We start from the raw sequence: 20555 nt of genomic DNA, 5'->3' as shown, positions 1-20555 counted from the left end.
CTTGACCAGGGGGCGGGCCTTGTCTGCATAGTTAGAGACCCATTGGGCGTAATATGAAAAGAAGCCCAGGCACCTTTTGAGGGCTCTGAGGGTATTGGGAAGAGGGAGTTCCAACAGGGGGCACATACGGTCGGGGTCAGGGCCAATGACTCCATTCTCCACGACACACCCAAGGATAGCAAATCAGGTGGTCCCAAATACACACTTGTCCTTGTTATAGGTGAGGTTGAAAGATTTGGCCGCTTGGAGAAATTTTTGGAGGTTGTTGTCGTGATCCTGCTGGTCGTGACCGCAGATGGTGATGTTATCCAGATATGGGAACGTGGCCTTCAGTTGGCACTGGTCCACCATCTGGTCCATTGCCCTCTGGAAGACAGATACATCATTCGTGACACCAAAGGGGACGCGCAGGAATTGATAAAGCCTGCCGTCCACCTCGAAGGCAGTGTATGGGCGGCCCTCCCGGCGGATGGGGAGCTGATGGTAAGCGGATTTTAGGTCTATGGTTGAGTACACCTTGTACTGTGCTATCTGATTGACCATATCCGCGATGCGGGGTAGAGGGTACGCATCGAGCTGCGTGAACCTATTGATGGTCTGGCTATAGTCCACGACCATCCTATTCTTCTCCCCGTTCTGAACAACAACCACCTGCGCCCTCCAAGGACTTGTGCTCGCCTCAATGACCCCCTCCCTGAGCAGCCGCTGCACCTCCGACTTAATGAAAGCTCTGTCCCCCGCGCTGTACCTCCTGCTTTTAGTTGCCACGGGTTTACAGTCGGGGGTCAGGTTGGCGAACAGCGGTGGGGGAGGGATCCTGAGGGTGGAGAGGCCGCAAGTGGTGTCGGTAGTGTGGCAGTTGGCATGATGTTGGGTGGGATGCGCGGGCCGGTGTGTGTGTGTGGTCAGTAGCGGGGTACGTGACATATCTCTACAAAACAGGGGATTTATGTCAGTAATTGGTGGGAGGGGCCCATCATACTTCATTGTCACGCTTTTCAGGTGGCTCTGGAAGTCCAACCCCAACAGCACAGGGGCACACAGTTGAGGCAAGACCAGTAACTTAAAGTCCCGATATTCTGTGTCCTGCACCACTAGCGTCGCTACACAACCCCCGCCGGATGTCTGTTGTATGCGACCCGGAGGCCATGGTGACCCTCTGACTTACCGGCCGTATCATGAGTCCACAATGCTGCACCGTGGCCGGGTGGATAAAACTCTCCGTGCTGCCTGTGTCAAACAGGCAGCTTGTCCTGTGCCCCTCCACCAGGATGTCCATCATTGACCTTGCGAGCTGGTGGGGAGCGCTTTGGTCGAGGGTCACGGAAGCCAGGGTGGGGTCGCTGTCTTGGTCCGGCGCGGTGGGGTGGCCCGTGAGCACCCGTTGGTCATAGGCGGCGGGAGGTGGCGCCAACCAAGATGGCCACCCCCCTGTCTCGCACGTGGTGGCGGCGTGCAGGGAAGATGGTGGTAGGGAAGATGGTGGCCCCCATGTCTCGCACGTGGTGGCAGTGTGCAGGGAAGATGGCGACCCCCACGTCTCGCACGCGGCGCTGCTCGATCCCGCTCGCGGTTTTGACTTACAGACCTTGGCGAAGTGGCCCCTCTTTCCGCAGCTGGAACAGGTAGCTTGTCGGGCCGCGCAGCGTTTCTGGGGGTGCTTCTCCAGTCCGCAGAAGTAGCACTTCGCGGACTCACGACTGGCTGCAGCCGAGGTCGATTCGCCGGCGGGTTGCGGGGTCTGCGGCGCCCGCGAGGCCATCGGGGGATCGCCTGCCTGGAGAGCCTCGGAGTTATGTAGAGCGGCCTCCAACGTATCAGCCAGCTCGATCACCGAACTTAGGGTAAGATCGGCTTTTTCCAGCAGCCGCTGGCGCACGTACACTGACCTGGTCCCCGTGACGAAGGCGTCTCTCACTAGGAGTTCTGCATGCTGCGCCGCCGTCAGCTCCTGGTAATTGCAGGCCCACACGAGTGTCTGTAGGGCCCGGACAAACTCAGCACTCGATTCCCCGGACCGTTGTTGCCGTGTCGCTAAGCGATGCCGAGCATAGACGCTGTTTATCGGCCGCCCGTATTCTCTTTTGAGTGCGTTTATCGCGCCGTCGTAGTTCGGCTGGTCTCTGATCAGCGAATAAACCCGTGGACTGACCCTGAAGAGTAGAACTCTGAGCTTCGCTACGGGGTCGGTCGCTTTAATCTCCTCTAGATACGCTTCGAAGCAGGCCAGCCAGAGTTCGAAAGCGTTTCCAGCGTCAGGCATTTGCGGATCGAGGTCTAATTTGTCTGGTCTCAGGCCCTGTTCCATGTTTTAAAATGTACAGCGAATAAAATTGAAGCACCTTCAATTACTCGAAAAGACTGAGGTTTGGTAAAATACTGAAAGGCTTTTATTCGCCGTACAATATGACCTCCACAGTGAGTGTCTGCCCCCGGACTGAGGGGGAGGGGCAAGGCGAACACCTTTATACAGGACTCTGTGGGAGGAGCCACAGGGGCAGTCAGAGGAGCCACAGGGGCAGTCAGCAGAGGTGTGTGTCCAAGTTACGACATATATACATGGTTTACCACAAGTACTACATACAGTTCTGATTGCCCTATTCATAACCATCATTAGCAAGCACACCATTTATTACCCTTAAAAAGTTCGTGGAGAAATATCTTGAACACTGCAGTTCTTCTGGCAAAGGAGGTTCCGTAGTGCTTTTGTGTAAGGAGTTCCAAGATTAGGCCCACTCATGTTCAAGGAATGAGAATATATTTCCAAGTCAAAGTGTGAATGATTTGAAGAGGTACCCCCAGATGATGGAGTTCCTGTGCACATACTTGTCCTTCTTGTTGTTAGAGGCCAGAGGTTTGGTCAAAGCACCATAAACAGAGATTGGTAGAGTTTTAGATATGGGATTAATGCACAAAAGTAGCACTGTGATGAATGATTAGCTATGAAAGGGGACCAGACAGCTTACTCCTGCTTCTACTTCATTTGTTTTTACAAAACTGCATTTCATTTTGTACTTGACATATATTATGGATACAGTACACTGGCACTAGAGTGGTTGAATGTTTAAGGTGCATTGTTCTATCCTAGATGGTGTAAAGATTTTTAAGTATTGAGGTTTTATGCAGTGGAAGCAAACCCTTGAATGAAAGAGAAAAAAAAAATCTGTTCACAATAAAACTGGCAAAATTAATCTCAAGGAATGTTTAAAATGACTGGCCCGATGGTAGTGAGTTATTGATTCTGCTTACAAAGTCAGTTACAGATTTCCTTATGAAACTAAAATCTGAAATAGGATCTGACCTGGATATGATGCCCACAATGGAATAAGTTGCCACTATTCTCTTGTAGATGCTAGAGAATAATAAGTATATTGGAAGGATAAAACCCTTTCCTCTACCCGGTTTAAACAAGCCAATTATAAACAAGCTGCAACCATAATGATAAAAAATATAAATTAGTGCAAAAAATGCATTGATCCAAGGAACAAAGTTTGATTATTACATGTCAAAGAAACCAAACTTGGAGTTCAATTAACCAAGATTTTATTAGTTGTAATGACTTCACAAGTCAACCAAAGTATAATTTATGTTGCAGTATCATCCGAGGGAATGTACTTAAATATACATTTTGCTGACAAATAAGTTGTAAATAAAATACCTCAGATTTTTCCATAGTTCCAGTTTTCAACAACTTAAGTGATATCTAAGAAGAAAATCATCTGTAATCTGTCCAAAAATAGATTAGCTACTGCATCCACAATCTTACCAGCATTTTGTAACCAATTGTGATATAAGTGATCAATGAATTACTGGTAGAATCATATGCAGTATCTCTTTAAATGATACTTGTCTGATGGTAATGGTTGTAGAGTTCCTGCTTTAACATTGATTTATTTCTGATGGAAGTGATCTATAATTCACATTGTAGCTGAAAGCTGAGGGTTCTGCAAGGAAATAAAAAAGATAATTGAGTTCATAACAATTAGATGGCATTGTTATTTCTTCCATATCACTGGAAGACACACTTATTCACCTGTTACTTTATAGCTGTTCTGCCAAATCTGTCTGTCTGCCAACTGTTTCATTGCAAATTCTATGTCTGCATGTAATGTTGTCTATTTTGAAATTATCCATATAAACTTGTTCAACTGTAATGTACAAGCCCACCTCCCTGTTCCATGACTTTAAAATGGGAACTAACCTATTCGGGACATAGGGACAGAACCTCCAGCTTTAAAGCTACACAGATACAACACTATGTAAACACTCCCAGATAATTATGGACATACACTCAGTGACACTTTATTAAATACACCTATATGCAAATATCTAATCAGCCAATCACGCGGTAGCAACTCAATACATAAAGCGTGCGGACACGGTGAATAGATTCAGTTGTTGTTCAGACCAAACTTCAGAGTGAGTAAGAAATGTGACCTAAGCAACTTTAACCGTGAACTGATTATTGGTGCCACACTAGCTAGTCTTGAGTTTCTCAGAAACTGCTGATCCCCTGGGATTTTCACAGGCAACAGTCTCTATAGAGTTTACTGAGAATGATGTGAAAAAAAAAATCCATTGAGTGGTGGTTCTGTGGTCAAAAGTGCCTTGTTAATGAGAAAGGTCAGAGGAGAATGGCCAGACTGGTTCAAGCCGACAGGAAGGCAACAATAATTCAAATAACCAAGTATTACAACAGTGGTGGTGCAGAAGAGCATCTCTGGTCACACAACATACTGAACCTTGAAGAGAATGAACCTTGAACAGCAGAAGACCATGAACATGCACTCAGCGGTTGTATAAGGTACAGGATGTGTGTAATAAAATGGCCACTGAGCATATTGCACTTAAAATTTGAAGAACCTACTCCAGCACAGAGAGCAGAACGTTGGAAACAGGCATTTACATTAAAATTCTTATGACCAAAATTTTATTTAATCCTGGGTGAGCTGAGGCCAGGTTATACCTGAAGATAAATGAGGCGAATTCCTTAAGATTGTCTTACGGTCTTGTTTGCCACTCTCCAAAGGGGTGTCCCAAGTTCTTAGGGGAAATTCTCCAGGGGAATTGATAAATTGTTTTATTATTGTCACATGTACCAAAGCTACAGTGAAAAACTTTGTTTTGCATACCGTCTACACAGATCATTTCATCACATGAGTATGTCAAGGTAGCATAAGGGAAACAACAAAATGCAGACTAAACTGTTACAGAGAAAGTGCAGTTCAGGTAGAGAATAGGATGCAAGGCCATGGGAAATAGATTGTGATGTCAAGAGTTCATCTTATCATACTGGGGACCATTGAATAGTCTTAGAGCAGCAAGATAGAAGCTGGCCATAAGCCTGGTGTTATTTGCTTCCATGATGTGCTAAGCTGTATCCACAACTCTGCAGTTTCAGGCAGAACATTTGCCATACAAAGTTGTGAGGTCACACACATCAAAGTTGCTGGTGAACGCAGCAGGCTGGGCAGCATCTCTAGGAAGAGGTACAGTCGACGCTTTGGGCCGAGCCCCTTCGTCAGGACTAACTGAAAGAAGAGCTAGTAAGAGATTTGAAAGTGGGAGGGGGAGGGGAGATCTAAAAGGATAGGAGAAGACAGGAGGGGGAGGGATGGAGCCAAGAGCTGGACAGTTGATTGGCAAAAGGGATATGCAGACATCCTACCTCTCCCAGAACATCCGGGAGTCTCCCGCATATTAATAGTGGCTCCCTGATGCCCACAAATTATATACAAAATCATGGAAATCAATTTTTTTGAGAGCGAGCAAGAGAAACGCAAGAGAGAGCATGAGAGCAACCACGAGAGAGAGCGCACGAGAGAGAGCGAGCGAGAGAGAAAGCAAGCGAGAGCGCTTGAGAGCACGCGAGCGACCATGAGAGAGAGAGAGAGAGCACGAGCGAGAGCGCGCCATGGCAGAGTGTTCCAAAAAATATATAAAACGTGTGTCACCCCAGACTACACTAAAGTGTACCCCTGCCTAATAGGGGTCAAAAATAATGACAGTGTTGCTCGCTACACTGTTTGCAACAGTGACTTTTCTATTGCCCATGGTGGGTTAAGACTGTAAAAGACATGTTGAGGTGAATTAAACAGGTGTCATTCATTCATTAGCATAGCTAATGTTGTTTAAACTAGCTGGCCAGCTGCTAAGGAGCTACTCCATTGCAGGCATCCCACCTCTTCCGGAAGTCTCCTGCAAATTGATGGTGCTACCTCCCTGAAATGAGTTTTTGCAGGGTGGGATGTCTGGATATGAGAGGATCATGGGACAGGAGGCCTGGGGAGAAACAAAAGGGGGAGGGGGGAAAACTCAGAGGATGGGCAAGGGGTATAGTGAGAGGGACAGAGGGAGAAAAAAGAGAGAGAGAAAAAGAATGTGTGTATATAAATAAATAACGAATGGGGTACAAGGGGGAGGTGGGGCATTAGCGGAAGTTTGAGAAGTCAATGTTCATGCCATCAGGTTGGAGGCTACCCAGATGGAATATAAGGTGTTGTTCCTTCAACCTGAGTGTGGCTTCATCTTTACAGTAGAGGAGGCCATGGATAAAGTTGTGAGGTATCTGGATAGCACACATTCTGTGGTGCGTCCATAAAAATTGGGGAGGATAAGTCAAAGGTGACATACCAAATATCCTCCGTCCCCTGAGGAAGTAGAGGCACTGGTGAACAATGGCATCTGCATAATTGGACCTGGACAAGCCATTGTTGATGTTCACTCCTCAGAACTTCAAACCCTCCGTTCTCTCATCCTCAGCACCATTGATAGAAACAGGAGCACATACATCTTATTACCTTTCCTAAAGTGAATAATGATGCCACTAGGTTCTCTATCTTCTTCCTATATTCAATATTTGAGACTTCACCTACTATGTTGACATCTGTGAACTTGTTAGACCATAAGGCCTCAATAGAAGCAGAATTAGGCCATTTGACCCATCAAGTCTGCTCCACCACTTCATCATGGCTAATCCAATTTTCCTCTCAGCCCCAATTTCCTGCCTTCTCCCCGTATCCCTTCATGTCCAGACCAATCGAGAATCTATCAACCTCTGCCTTAAATATATGTAACACAACTGTAAGGTTTCACTGCTAAGGCTAATGTAATGGCTTCTATGTAATGTTTCTCTGTTAAGATAATGGTTTCTCCGTAGCAGCAATGTTTGGGTTATGACTAGAGATAACAGGACTTTGGAATTCAGTGGCTATCCAATGGGAGAAATGTTGTTCTTTCTTATGTGTCTGGGAGCCGGGTTTTTCGTGGTCTTTTGTCGAGGAGAGATAAAGATGGAAGATGCGTGTGGAGAGAGCTGGTAGACCACCGGATGGAGTGGACTGGGATCTGAGGGTCTGAAGGTCAGCAACGTTTGGAGGAGCCCGATGGTGGAAGAATGACTACTGAGTGAGCTCCAACGTAATTTTGACTTTGACTTGGGCCCCTTTTTTGTTTTGTTTATTTTCATTACTAACCCTATATTCAGATTAAAGATTCATAAAGTCTATCATTTAATTGCATACGGTGTACTGTCTGGTATTTTGCATTGTGGGTTTGTAATTGGGGGTACGTTACACAACATCCACACAAATGTGATTACCCAGTTTGGCAGGGCCAAAGGCTGATTCCCCTAGACGAACGTGAGCTGGGTGAGCCTGAGGGTTATATATACATAGCTTCCACAGCTTTACCATTCTCTGGCTGAAGTAATTCATCCTCATTTCCATTCTAAAAGGACACCCTTCTGTTCTGAGGTTGTGTCCTCTGGTCTTAGACTCTCCCACTGCAGGAAACATCCTCTCCACATACACTGTATCAAGGCCTTTCACCATTTGATAGGTTTCAATTAGGTCACCCCTCATTCTTCTGAATTCTAGTGAATACAAGCCCAGAGCCATCAAACGCTCTTACAATCCTGGAATCATTTTCGTGAATCCCCTTTTAACCCTCTCCAGTTTCAGTACATTCTTTCTAAGATAAGGGGCCCAAAACTGCTCACAATACTCCAAGTTAGGTTTCAACATTACATCCTTGCTTTTACATTCCAGTCCTCCTGAAAAGAATGCTAAAACCGCATTTGCCTTCCTCACCACAGACTCAATCTGCAAATTGACCTTTAGGGAATCCTGCACAAGGACCCCCAAGTCACTTTGCGCTTCAGTTTTTTTTTTGTATTTCCTCTCAGTTTTGTTTCTTTGAACAAAGTGTATGACCATACACTTCCTGACACTGTATTCCATCTGCTATCTCTTTACCCATTCTCGTCATCTGTCTAAGTCCTTCTGTGGCCTCGCTACTTCCTCAACACTACCTGCCCCTCCACCTATCTTCATATTATCTGTAAACTTTGCAACAAAGCTATCAATTCCATCATCCAAATCATTGACATATAACGTAAAAATAATCGGTCCCGACACAGACCCCTGTGGAACACCACTAGTCGCTGGCAGCCAACCAGAAAATGCTCCCTTTATTCCCACTCTTTGCCTCCTGCCAATCAGCCACTGATTTATCCATGCTAGAATCTTTCCTGTAATACCATTGGTTCATAGCTTGTTAAGCAACCTCACATGTGGCACCTTGTCAAAGGCCTTCTGAAAATCCAAGTACACAACATCAACCTATTCTTCTTTGTCTATCCTGCTTGTTATTTCTCAAAGTTTCCAACAGATTAGTCAGGCAAGGTTTTCCTTTGAAGAAAGCATGCTGACTGTGGCCTATTTTATCATGTGCTTCCAAGTACCCTGAGAGCTCATCATTAATAATCCAACATCTTCCCAACCACTGAGGTCAGACTAACTGGCCTATAGTTTCCTTTCTTCTGCCTCTTTCCCTTCTTGAAATGTGGAGTAACATTTGCATTTTTCCCGTCTTCCAGAACCATTCCAGAACCTAGGAATTCTTGAAAGGTCATTACCAATGCCTCCACAATCTCTTCAGCCACCTCTTTAATAACCCTGGATGTACATCATCTGGCCCAAATGATTTGTCTATCTTCAGACCTTTCAGTTTCCCAAGAACATTCTCTCTAGTAGTGGTAACTTCACATGCTTCATGACCCCTGACACCTGGAACTTCCACCATACTACAAGTGTCTTCCACAGTGAAGACTGATGCAAAATGCTTATTCAGTTTGTCCGCTCCAGCATCATTTTCCAGCAGTCTCACCCTTTTTTACAATGTATGAAGAAACTTGTGGTATCCTCTTAAATATTAACGGCTAGCTTACTTTAGTGTTCCATCTTTGTCTCCTAATGATGTTTTTGTTGCCTTCTGTCAGTTTTTAATAGCTTTCCAATCTTCTACCTTCCTACTAATTTTTGCTCTATTATATGCCCTCTCTTGACTTTTACATTGTCTTTGACTTCTCTTGTTAGCCATCGTTGTGTCATCTTTCCTTTAGAATACTTTTTCCTCTTTGGGATTTATATGTCCTGTGCCTTCCACATTGCTTCCAGAAATTCCAGTCATTGCTGCTCTGGCATCATCCCTGCCAGTGTTCTTTTCCAGTCAATTCTGACCAACTGTCCTGTGGGGGCATGCCATATTCTGATTGCTGAAAGTCGCTTCCAGTGTGATTGGTTAGATTAGAAACTACAGCTGCTTTGCCTTTGGTTAGCTGTCTCGTGCTCAGTTTCAAAAATCCTGGATATATAAAACAGCACACAAAAGGGGTTTGTTCTTTCTTCCTTTGTTTAAGGCAGGAATCACATGATGAGTTGGAAGGTGTGCTCTGTGCACATTTTTAACTAAGTATGTTGATTGAATATTCAGCTTTGTAGTGTCTGTAACTTAGGAAACATGAATTTTTGGTCAAATTTTTACTGATTGTAAATAAATGATCAATATATCTATTCGAAGTCAGTGCATTTCATGTTTCACTTCCTGAACCCGCAAACCTGATTCAACATTACATTTGTTTCTGCTTTGAGCAGAGTCTGACCTTTTGAGCAGAAATGCATTTTTTTAAGAGGCTACTTAAAAGCGTGGACCCTCAGAATGAGAGATGCAAATTCCCAGGGTGGACTGATAATAGTGAGGGCTTTGGAAGTCTTGCTAACTTATTGATGGGTTATGGAATGCTGGTAGATTTCGCTAGGGTTGAAATGGGACATCACATTGTTTCCATACTTTAATCATTTGGTTTTCCTTTTCCCAGGAGGAAACGGGGGATGCCTTCTGGCTGTTTTCAGCCATTGTAAGACATGAGTATAAAACGATAGCAGGTCTTAAGAGTGAATTGGAGGACCTCAGTCAGTGCCGTATTATTCTGAGAGAATCACTATTGATGGCTCGAACTCGAGCTACAAAGTTGGAGGAAAAATATATAGCAATAGTTTGTCAGCTAATGAAACTACATTGTGGGGATGCTGCGCAGCCAGATCCCATTAAGGTTTGAGCCATGATGAGGAGGGGCTATGGTCCTACTGTGGGGCGGGAGATGGGGATATCTGGCTGGATGATGAAAATGAGAGTGAGAGAGAGTAACGTGGACCCCCTCGATTTTATCCTTGAGATGAATTGCCCTCCTCCCTTGTGTGTCTGAAACAGTATGGCCAAGCCAGTGATTGTGCATTCCCACACCTGCTGTGGGGAGCAATTCCCGTAGTTCAATTGTTTTTGTGTTTTCGACATATCTAGTGACTAATTAGGAGTGAGTGCATTTCTATCTCCCTCCGTTATATAATGGCAAAGTGGTGGATGCTGACTTGTGGGAAATCCTGTAATAGATTCCTGGGGGATGGCATTTGAATTTGTACACTAGACCAACAGGTCACATTGCTGAATTACTACATCACAGAAGGAATGCGACTGATATTGATCCCTTTGACAAGGAAAAGACCGTAGGGAAAATTATCAGGCTTCTCGGGTTTTGGCATTCTGTTGTGGGGGAGCTGGGAGGGAGTAGTCTATTCCAATTAAACCATACCTTGACCTTGACCTTGGTATGGTAACAGCCTTAAGGGACTTGAGCCTTAACAGCCTGGTGGAGCAAATGCTTTAAGGGCTGGTATTTCCCCATGTACCATTTATATAATTGGAATATCCTGACTCTTTAAGTAATTGGAAGACTGAGGGGTTCATAGACCAGACATACAAGGAGATTGGGCAGAATGACCTAACAGAGGAAAGCCACAACTGTCAGGTCTCTGCCACTGAGTATGGCTCTGTGGCTCAGAAGGGCAGTAGGGAGAAGAGGCAACCTGTAGTGATAGTTAGAGAACAGGAAGGAGGTTCTGTAATAACGAGATTCCCAGATGGTTTGTTGCCTCCTGGGTACCAGGGTCAGGGATGTCTCAATTGTCTCCACAGCATTCTTAAATGGGAGGGTGAGCAGCCAGAGGTTATGGTCCACATCGGTACCAATGACATGGGTAGGAGGGGTGATGAAGTCTTGCAAAGTGGGTTCAGGAAGCTAGATGCTAAGTTAAAGGTCAGGACACCAGTGTAGTGATCTCTGGATTGCTACCTGTGCCATGTGCTGGTGAGGCCAGAAATAGGAAGATCAATCAGGAGTTGGTGTAGGAGGGAGGGCTTCAGATTTTTTGATCATTGGCTCTCTAAGAGGGAACCTGTACAGAAGGGATGAGTTGTACCTTGTACTGGAAGGAGACAAATATCCCGGTGGGAAAGTTTGCTGGAGCTGCATGGGGTGGGGTTTAAACTAAAGTTGCAGGGGAATGGGAACCAGAGTGCGAGAACAGATGGTGGAGTGGTTGCGTATATTTCAATGCAAGGAATGTTGTAGGGAAGGCAGCTGAGCTTAGGACATGGCTCAGCAAGTGGAATTATGACATTGTAGCCATTAGCGATACTTGAGGTAGGACTGGCAGCTCAATGTTCAGGGGTCCATTGTTTTAATGTGTGGTCTCGCAATGTTTACTCAGTTTTGTAATGAACTGAGGCTGGGGCCTGCTCCAGCTGCTGTGATGCCTGGCTTCTTGTCTTTCATAAATTTTCAGTTCGGAGGCTATTTGCTTACTCTTATTGTTTGCATGATTTTTTTTTCTGTCTCTATGCTTTGTGAGTTTGGTAGTCTTTTTTTTTAATGGGTTCTTTTGAGATTTCTTTGTTTTGTGACTGCCTGTAAGGAGACAAATCTCATGATTGTATAATGTATACATACTTTGATAATAAATGTACTTTGAACTTTAAAGCAGGAGGGATTAAAGCAGGAGAGGTGGCATTGCTAGTCAGGAAAAATGTCATGGCAGTGCTCGGTCCGGATAGTCTGGAAAGCTCGTCTAGTACTTTTTTCCATAGATGCTGCCTGACCTGCTGAGTTCCTTCGGCATTTTATGTGTGTTATTTGGATTTCCAGCATCTGCAGATTTTCTTTTGTTTGTGATGGGATGACCAAATTAACAAGATTATATTATAGACCACTCAACAGCCCACAGGATTTAGAGGAGCAAATTTGTCAAAAGATCGCAGACTGATATAAGAAACATAAGGTTGTAATAGCAGGTGATTTTAACTTCCTACATATTGACTGAGACTTGGATTGGAAAGAGTCTGTCAAATATGTTCAGGAAAGTTTCCTTAATTAGTACATAGAAGATCCAAGAGAGTGTGAGAGATTGTGATACAAGATGTCCTATTAGGCAATGAGACAGGGCAGGTGACAGAAGTTTGCATCTAATGATTATAATGCCATTAGCTTCAAAGTAATAATGGAAAAGGTTTGAGATTCTAAATTGGAGGAAGGATCTGGAAAGTGTGGATTGCGGCAGGTTATTCTCTGGCAAAGGTGTACTTGATAAGTGGGAGGCCTTTAAAAGTGAAATTTTGACAGTACAGAGTTTGTATGTTGCTGTCAAAATAAAAGGCAAGGATAACAGGTTTAGGGAACCTTGATTTTCGAGAGATATTGAAGCCCTGGTTAAGAAAAAGAAGGAGGTGCATAGCAGGTATAGGCAGGCAGGAACAATGAGGTACTAGAGTATAATACAAGACAACACTTAGAAAGGAGATCAGGAGGGCTAATAGAAGACATGAAGTTGCTCCAGCAGACAAGGTGAAGGAGAATGCCAAGAGCTTCTACTGATATATTAAGAACAAAAGGATAGCACGAGACAAAATTGGTATTCTGGAAGATCAGAATGGTAATCTAGTGTATGTGTGGAGCTAAAAGAGATTGGGGAGGTCTTAAATGGATTTTTGCATCTGTGTTTACTTGGGAAAGGCTCTAATAAAAGCCAGGAAATTATAAGCTGGTGAGCCTGACATCAGTAGAGGGAAAGTTATTGAAAGGTATTCTAAGGGACCTGATATTATATCAATATTTGGATAGACAGGGACTGATTAGAGAAAATCAATATGGCTTTGTGCATGATAGGTTGTGTCTAACCAATTTTGAAGAGCTTATCAAGGAAGTTACCAGGAAAGTTGATGAAGGCAAGGTAGTGGATGTTGTCTACATAGGACCTTAGCAAGGCAATGTCCTGTATGGGAGGTCTGTCAGAAGGTTCAATCACTTGGCATTCAAGATAAGGTAGTAAATTGGATCAAACATTGACTTTGCCGAAGATGCCAAACAGGGGTTATAGATACAACACACATCAAAATTGCTGGTAAACGCAGCAGGCCAGGCAGCATCTCTAGGAGGAGGTACAGTTGACGTTTCAGGCTGACACCCTTCGTCAGGACTAACTGAAGGAAGAGTTAATAAGAGATTTGAAAGTGGGAGGGGGAGGGGGAGATCCAAACTGATAGGAGAAGACAGGAGGGGGAGGGATGGAGCCAAGAGCTGGACAGGTGATTGGCAAAGGGGATCTGAAAGGATCAAGGGACAGGAGGTCCGGGGAGAAAGACAAGGGGGGGGGGAACCAGAGGATGGGAAAGGGGTTTAGTCAGATGGACAGAGGGAGAAAAAGGAGAGTGAGAGAAAGAATGTGTGTATAAAAATAAATAACGGATGGGGTACGATGTGGCCTTCACTAGTCACAGGCCTCCCGTTAGATAGGTAACTATCTATAACCCCTACAAACAAAAGGAATTCTGCAGATGCTGGAAATTCAAGCAACACACATCAAAATTGCTGGTAAGCGCAGCAGGCGTCCGATGCGTCCGATGCTCCCGATGTGGCCTTCTATATATTGGCGAGACCCGACGCAGACTGGGAGACCGCTTTGCTGAACACCTACACTCCGTCCGCCAGAGAAAGCAGGATCTCCCAGTGGCCACACATTTTAATTCCACATCCCATTCCCATTCTGACATGTCTATCCACGGCCTCCTCTACCGTAAAGATGAAGCCACACTCAGGTTGGAGGAACAACACCTTATATTCCGTCTGGGTAGCCTCCAACCTGATGGCATGAACATTGACTTCACTAACTTCCACTAATGCCCCACCTCCCCCTCGTACCCCATCCGTTATTTATTTTTATACACACATTCTTTCTCTCACTCTCCTTTTTCTCCCTCTGTCCCTCTGACTATACCCCTTTCCCATCCTCTGGTTCCCGCCCCCCCCTTGTCTTTCTCCCCGGCCCTCCTGTCCCATGATCCTCTCATATCCCCTTTGCCAATCACCTGTCCAGCTCTTGGCTCCATCCCTCCCCCTCCTGTCTTCTCCTATCAGTTTGGATCTCCCCCTCCCCCTCCCACTTTCAAATCTCTTACTAACTCTTCCTTCAGTTAGTCCTGACGAAGGGTCTCAGCCTGAAACGTCGACTGTACCTCCTCCTAGAGATGCTGCCTGGCCTGCTGCGTTTACCAGCAATTTTGATGTGTGTTGCTTGAATTTCCAGCATCTGCAGAATTCCTGTTGTTTGTAGGGGTTATAGATAGTTACCTCTCTAACAGGAGGCCTGTGACTAGTGAAGTGTTGCAGGGATTCGTGCTGGGTCCATTGTTGTTTGTCATCTATATCATCTGTATCAGTGATCTGGATGATAATGTGATAAACTTGATCAACAAATTTGCAAATAACACCCAAGATTAAGGGTGTAATGGACAGTGATGAAGACTATCAAAGCTTGCAGCAGGATCTGGACCAGCTGGAAAAATTTTAAATGGAATTTAAGCCAGATGAGTGTGAGGTGTTGCACTTTGGGAGGATCAAGTTCGTCTTACACAGTAGCACTCACAACACGCTGGAGGAACTCAGCAGGTTGGGCAGCATCCGTGGAAACGATGAGTCGATGTTTCGGGCCGGAACCCTTCATCAGGACTGTAGAGGGAAAGGGCAGAGGCCCTATAAAGAAGGTGGGGAGAGGGTGGCAAGGAGAAGGCTGGTAGGTTCCAGGTGAAAAACCAGTAAGGGGAAAGATAAAGGGGTGGGGGAGGGGAAGCAGGGAGGTGATAGGCAGGAAAGGTGAAGAAGGAATAGGGGAAAACACAATGGGTAGTAGAAGGAGACGGAACCATGAGGGAGGTGATAGGCAGCTGGGGGAGGGGGCAGAGTGAAATAGGGATAGAGGAATGGAATTACCAGAAGTTGGAGAATTCTTTAGTTCATACCAAGGGGATGGAGATTACCTAGACAGTATATGAGGTGTTGCTCCTCCAACCTGAGTTTAGCCTCATCATGGCAGTAGAGGAGGCCATGTATGGACATATCTGAATGGGAATGGGAAGCTTTCCACAGGGATCGGTCCCTCTGCGACTCCCCGATCCACACGTCCCTCCGCATGGATCTCCCACCCGGCACTTATCCCTGTAAGTGTAAATGCTACACCTGTCCCTACACCTCCTCTCTTGCCACCATTCAGGGCCCGAAACAGTCCTCCTAGGTGAGGCAACACTTCACTTGTGAGTTTGTTGGGGTCATCTATTGCATCCGGTGCTCCTGATGTGGCCTCCTCTATATCGATGAAACCCGACGTAGATTGGGGCACCGCTTCGTCGAGCACCTCTGCTCCGTCCGCCACAACAGACAGGATCTCCCAGTAGCCACCCACTTCAACTCTGCTTCCCACTTCCATTCAGATATGTCCATACATGGCCTCCTCTACTGCCATGATGAGGCTAAACTCAGGTTGGAGGAGCAACACCTCATATACTGTCTAGGTAATCTCCAGCCCCTTGGTATGAACATAGAATTCTCCAACTTCCGGTAATTCCATTCCTCTATCCCTATTTCACTCTGCCCCCTCCCCCAGCTGCCTATCACCTCCCTCAGGGTTCCGTCTCCTTCTACTACCCATTGTGTTTTCCCCTATTCCTTCTTCACCTTTCCTGCCTATCACCTCCCTGCTTCCCCTCCCCCACCCCTTTATCTTTCCCCTTACTGATTTTTCACCTGGAACCTACCAGCCTTCTCCTTGCCACCCTCCCCCCACCTTCTTTATAGGGCCTCTGCCCTTTCCCTCTACAGTCCTGACAAAGGGTTCTGGCCCGAAACGCCGACTCATCGTTTCCACGGATGCTGCCCGACCTGCTGAGTTCCTCCAGCATGTTGTGGGTGTTGCTTTGACCCCAGCATCTGCAGATTATTTTTTGTCTTACACAGTAGGCCTTACATAGAGAGCAGTAGGATACTGAGGAGTGTGATAGAACAGAGGGATCAGGGAAAACAGATCCCTAATTCCTTGAAAGTGGCATCACAGGTAGTTTGGAATGTAACGAAAATGTTTGGCACATTGATCTTCAATAATCAATGCATTGAGTACAAGAGTTGTGATGTTATGTTGAAATCGTATAAGACGTTGGAAAGGCCTAATTTGGAGTATTGTATCAAGTTTTGGTCACCTCCCTTCAGGAAAGATGTCAATAAGATTGAAAGAGTGCAGAGAAATTTATAAGGAAGTTGTCGGGATTGGAGGACTTGAGTTAGAAGGAAAGGTTGAATAGGTTCAACTTTATTTCCTAGAACATAGAAGATTTGGGGAGATTTGATAGAGGTATACAAAAATTATGAGAAGTACAGATTGGATAAGTTGCAAGCAGGCTTTTTCCACTGAGGCTGAGACAAGAACTAGAGGTCATGGGTTAAGCATTAAAGGTGAAATGTTTAAGGGGAACATGAGGGAATCTTTTTCACTCAGAGGGTGGTGAGAGTGTGGAACCAGCTGCCAGCAGAAGTGGGAATGCAGGGTCGATTTCAACATTTAAGAGAAATTTGGATAGTTGCATGGATGGGACAGGTATGGATACTGACATATGATCCAGGTGAAGGTCTATGGGACTAAGCAGATTTATGGTTTGGCATGGACTAGGTGGGTCAAAGGGCCCATTTGTATGACTCTATGGGAAAACATTGTGTTCAATAGATGCACAGATTTCCTCCAGGTATAGTGTAAGAGGGAGCTACATGAGAACAACTTTCTATGCCATAGAGAACATGTGGCTGCTATGAAAGGAGAGACTGAACAACCAAAAGACTCACAGCCACCACTTACTCCTGCCCACCCTTCACCAGAATTTGTGGATCCCAAATCTTCCTAAGCACCCACCAATAGATAACCCCATAAGAGAACATCATACTCAACTCAAGTGATTGCACTACTGCTGCCATAATTAAAGCTATTTTGCTCTCTTCCATTTTCCAGTGATAAATCTGCGGCTACGTAGACTATGACTTTTCAAGTTTTCCTCAACCCAGCATCCAATACAGCAGTGCTCCAGACCCTCACTGGTTTCCACTGCTTAGAAGTCCTTTGCTGATTCACATAAATCTATGACCCCTTGTTTTTGCCTTTTCTCCCAAGTCCTGCTAACTAAGTCTGGGACCCTCTTAATTTATAAATCAGAGAACAGGCTAGTCAGGCTTTTAAGGTTACCATCTGTGTGTATATCCAGCCAATTCTATAAATCAACAGTCAGATTTCCACTGTTTCACACTTCAACTATAGAACATCTTTACACTCTCTTTTAAGAAAACAAGTATAGAGCAGAAGACTAAGTTCAGATCGGACTACAGCATTCAAGAAGGTTGATCACCACAGTCTTTGCAGGGCCATTTAGAGATGGTCAGCAAAAACTTGCCATGCCAACAATTCCCATACTCAATGAAGAAACAAAATTGTATCATTTAATCTCAGGAAACTAGTGACGGCAAATATAATGGCTATCCGTTGAAGAAGGGTGTATGTAGTAATAATAATAACTTTTTAAATAGAGCACTTTTCATACAGTGTAGTTCAAAGTGCTTTACAATGTTCAAACAAGAAAATAAAAGACAAAAAGATGTTAATTAAATGTAAGGTTAAATACTTATGATTATGATTAAATTATATGAATATATTAAGTATATGGTGCAATATTGGAGTGTAATCATGTGTTCCACAGACATATTACAGATCAAACCTGAGACTTGCTTACAAAGTTTCAATCAATGAAATATCATTAAACTGTTATAAAGCATGACAGATTTTCACACATCTTTTTATTGAAAATCGCTCTCACCTTTAAAACATGAAGGAATTTGAATTTGACTATCAATGCACTGAGTCAGAACTGGGTATCCACATTTCCTTTCTTTGTTGTAGCAGTAAACAGCTATTCTTTCTTTGTGCAGTATTCTCTTTTTTGGGAGATCTCCCACCCAGATTTTTTTGCCACTGTAGAAGATACGACCTCTTTTGAAAGGTATAGTGCAAGGAGCTAGAAAAGAAAAAAAAAACATAAAACCATAGACATAGGAGCAGAATTAGGCCATTCAGCCCATCAGGTCTGCTCTGCCATTCCATCATGGCTGATTTATTATCCCTATCAACCCCATTCTCCTGCCTTCTCCCCATATCTTTTGGCTCCTTTACTGATCAAGAAACTATGAACCTCTGCTTTAAATAAAACCAATGACCTGGCCTTCACAGCCATCTGTAATGAATTCCACAGATTCACCACCCTCTGGCTAAAGAAATTCCTCGGCACATATTACTGATAAATTTTGTTTCAGATGTATTACTGATGAGCTCCTTGTTAGCCATCTAATTCAATTATGAAATTGCACCAACATAAATCATCACAGGAAAAAGAAATATTGAAGCATAATAGCTCCTGCTCATCACATCATTCTAAATCTCAACATGTTATCATTTTGATGGCCTATATTTGTGTTCACTTGGAATTTGAGGTAATGACATCAAAGTAATAAGAGCAATTCCCATTTGTATAATTTGCATATCATCTAAAGTGCCAGGACACTAACTTAGTGTTCTAAGGCATTTCAGAGAACTGCCATTAAACAAAGCTTGACACTGACCCAGATAATCATATGTTAGGATAAGCTGAGTAAAAGGTTGGTTGAGAGGCTTTATGAAGTATCTTTAAAGGAAGAGAGAAAGATAGCTAGAGTAACAGAAAGCCCATTGTCTCAGAAGACCACCAGATAGTCCACAACCAGGACTTTAGTTTTCCCCACTCAAAGACTAAAGAATCCCTGATGAGGATGGCAGAGTTTGTCATTGAAATATTGGTTATAATTGACAAGACAAGCGTGACGAGTCCTGTATACATTCTGGGAGAAGTTCCAGTGGTGGAGGAGTACAAGTACTTGGGTGTTCACTTTGACAACAGATTTGACTGGAAAACTAACACAAAGGCTGTTTCTCAAGAAGTGGATGAGCAGATTCTATTTTCTAAGGAAGCTGATATCTTTCAATGTGTGCAGCAGGATGTTGGAGATCTTTTACCAGTCCACTGTAGCAAGTGCAGTTTTCTTTGTGGCTTTATGTTGGGGGTGCAGCATCAGTGCTGGTGATGCAAAAAGACTAAATAAGCTCATCAAAAAGGCTGGATCCATCCTTGGCTACAACCCAGACTCTGTTGAGTTAGTGGACAATCAGGCACATCCTCTCCATGACCCACTGAATAAGCAGTGGAGCATCCTTTCAAACAGACTCATTCAGCTCTGTTGTCACAAGGATTGTTACCGAAAATCTTTCCTACCAAATGCAAAAAGCATATATGACAGTTCATCTCTGTACAACAAGAAAACACATCGTAGTACAATTGTCTCTGTTTTATTATTTTGTACATTATTATTGCACAGCATTGCACATTATTGTATATTGGTAAATTATTGTTGTGTATATTATTTTTCTGTACTTTATTAGTTATTATATTTATTATTATTGCTAAGTGTGTTTTTAAAAGTTGCTGCTGTAATGAAATAATTTCCCACTCAATCAATAAAGTTGTTCCTCTTCTTCCTCTTCTTCCTCTTCTTATTATACCTATACCCTGCTGGAAGCCCGAGTAATTTATTTATTATTACTCTAAGACTAGTTATTTTGTGGATAGGCCACAACACCAACGGATGTAAGGAGTCCACAATGCCATGGTAAGAAAGTACAACTATAGGTTAGTCCAAGGGCAAACATAGAGTGATACACCACAGAAACAGGCTTACCTAGTCTGTGCCAAACTGTTATTCTGCCTAATCCCATCAACCCACATTGGAACCACAGGCCTCCATAACCCCTGTCATCCATGTACTTACCCAAACTTCTCTTAAATGTGACAATTGAACCCACATCCACCACTTCCGCTGGCAACTCATTCCACACTCTCACCATCCTTTGAGTGAAGAAGTTCCCTCTAGGTCCTCCTTAAGTATTTCACCTTTCATCCTTAACCTATGATCTCTATTTCTAGTTTCACCC

General features: G+C 44.2%; 1 protein-coding gene across 1 annotated transcript in view; it reads right to left on the bottom strand.

Annotated features, from left to right (window-relative positions):
- Positions 1-3526: 3526 nt before the first annotated feature.
- The window catches only part of LOC140187111 (beta-2-glycoprotein 1-like), a 44621-nt gene continuing 27592 nt past the window's right edge, over positions 3527-20555 (bottom strand). Inside the window, exons 7-8 of the mRNA XM_072242071.1 lie at positions 18355-18552; positions 3527-3944 (exon numbers count right to left, since the gene is read on the bottom strand). Of these exons, the coding sequence (XP_072098172.1) occupies positions 3880-3944; positions 18355-18552 (263 nt within the window). The 3' untranslated portion in view covers positions 3527-3879. The remainder of the gene's footprint in view (positions 3945-18354; positions 18553-20555) is intronic.

Source organism: Mobula birostris, chromosome 24 (genome assembly GCF_030028105.1).
Source record: "Mobula birostris isolate sMobBir1 chromosome 24, sMobBir1.hap1, whole genome shotgun sequence".
In the NCBI taxonomy this organism is placed as follows: Eukaryota; Metazoa; Chordata; class Chondrichthyes; order Myliobatiformes; family Myliobatidae; genus Mobula; species Mobula birostris.
This window is presented reverse-complemented; position numbering and strand designations above follow the sequence as displayed.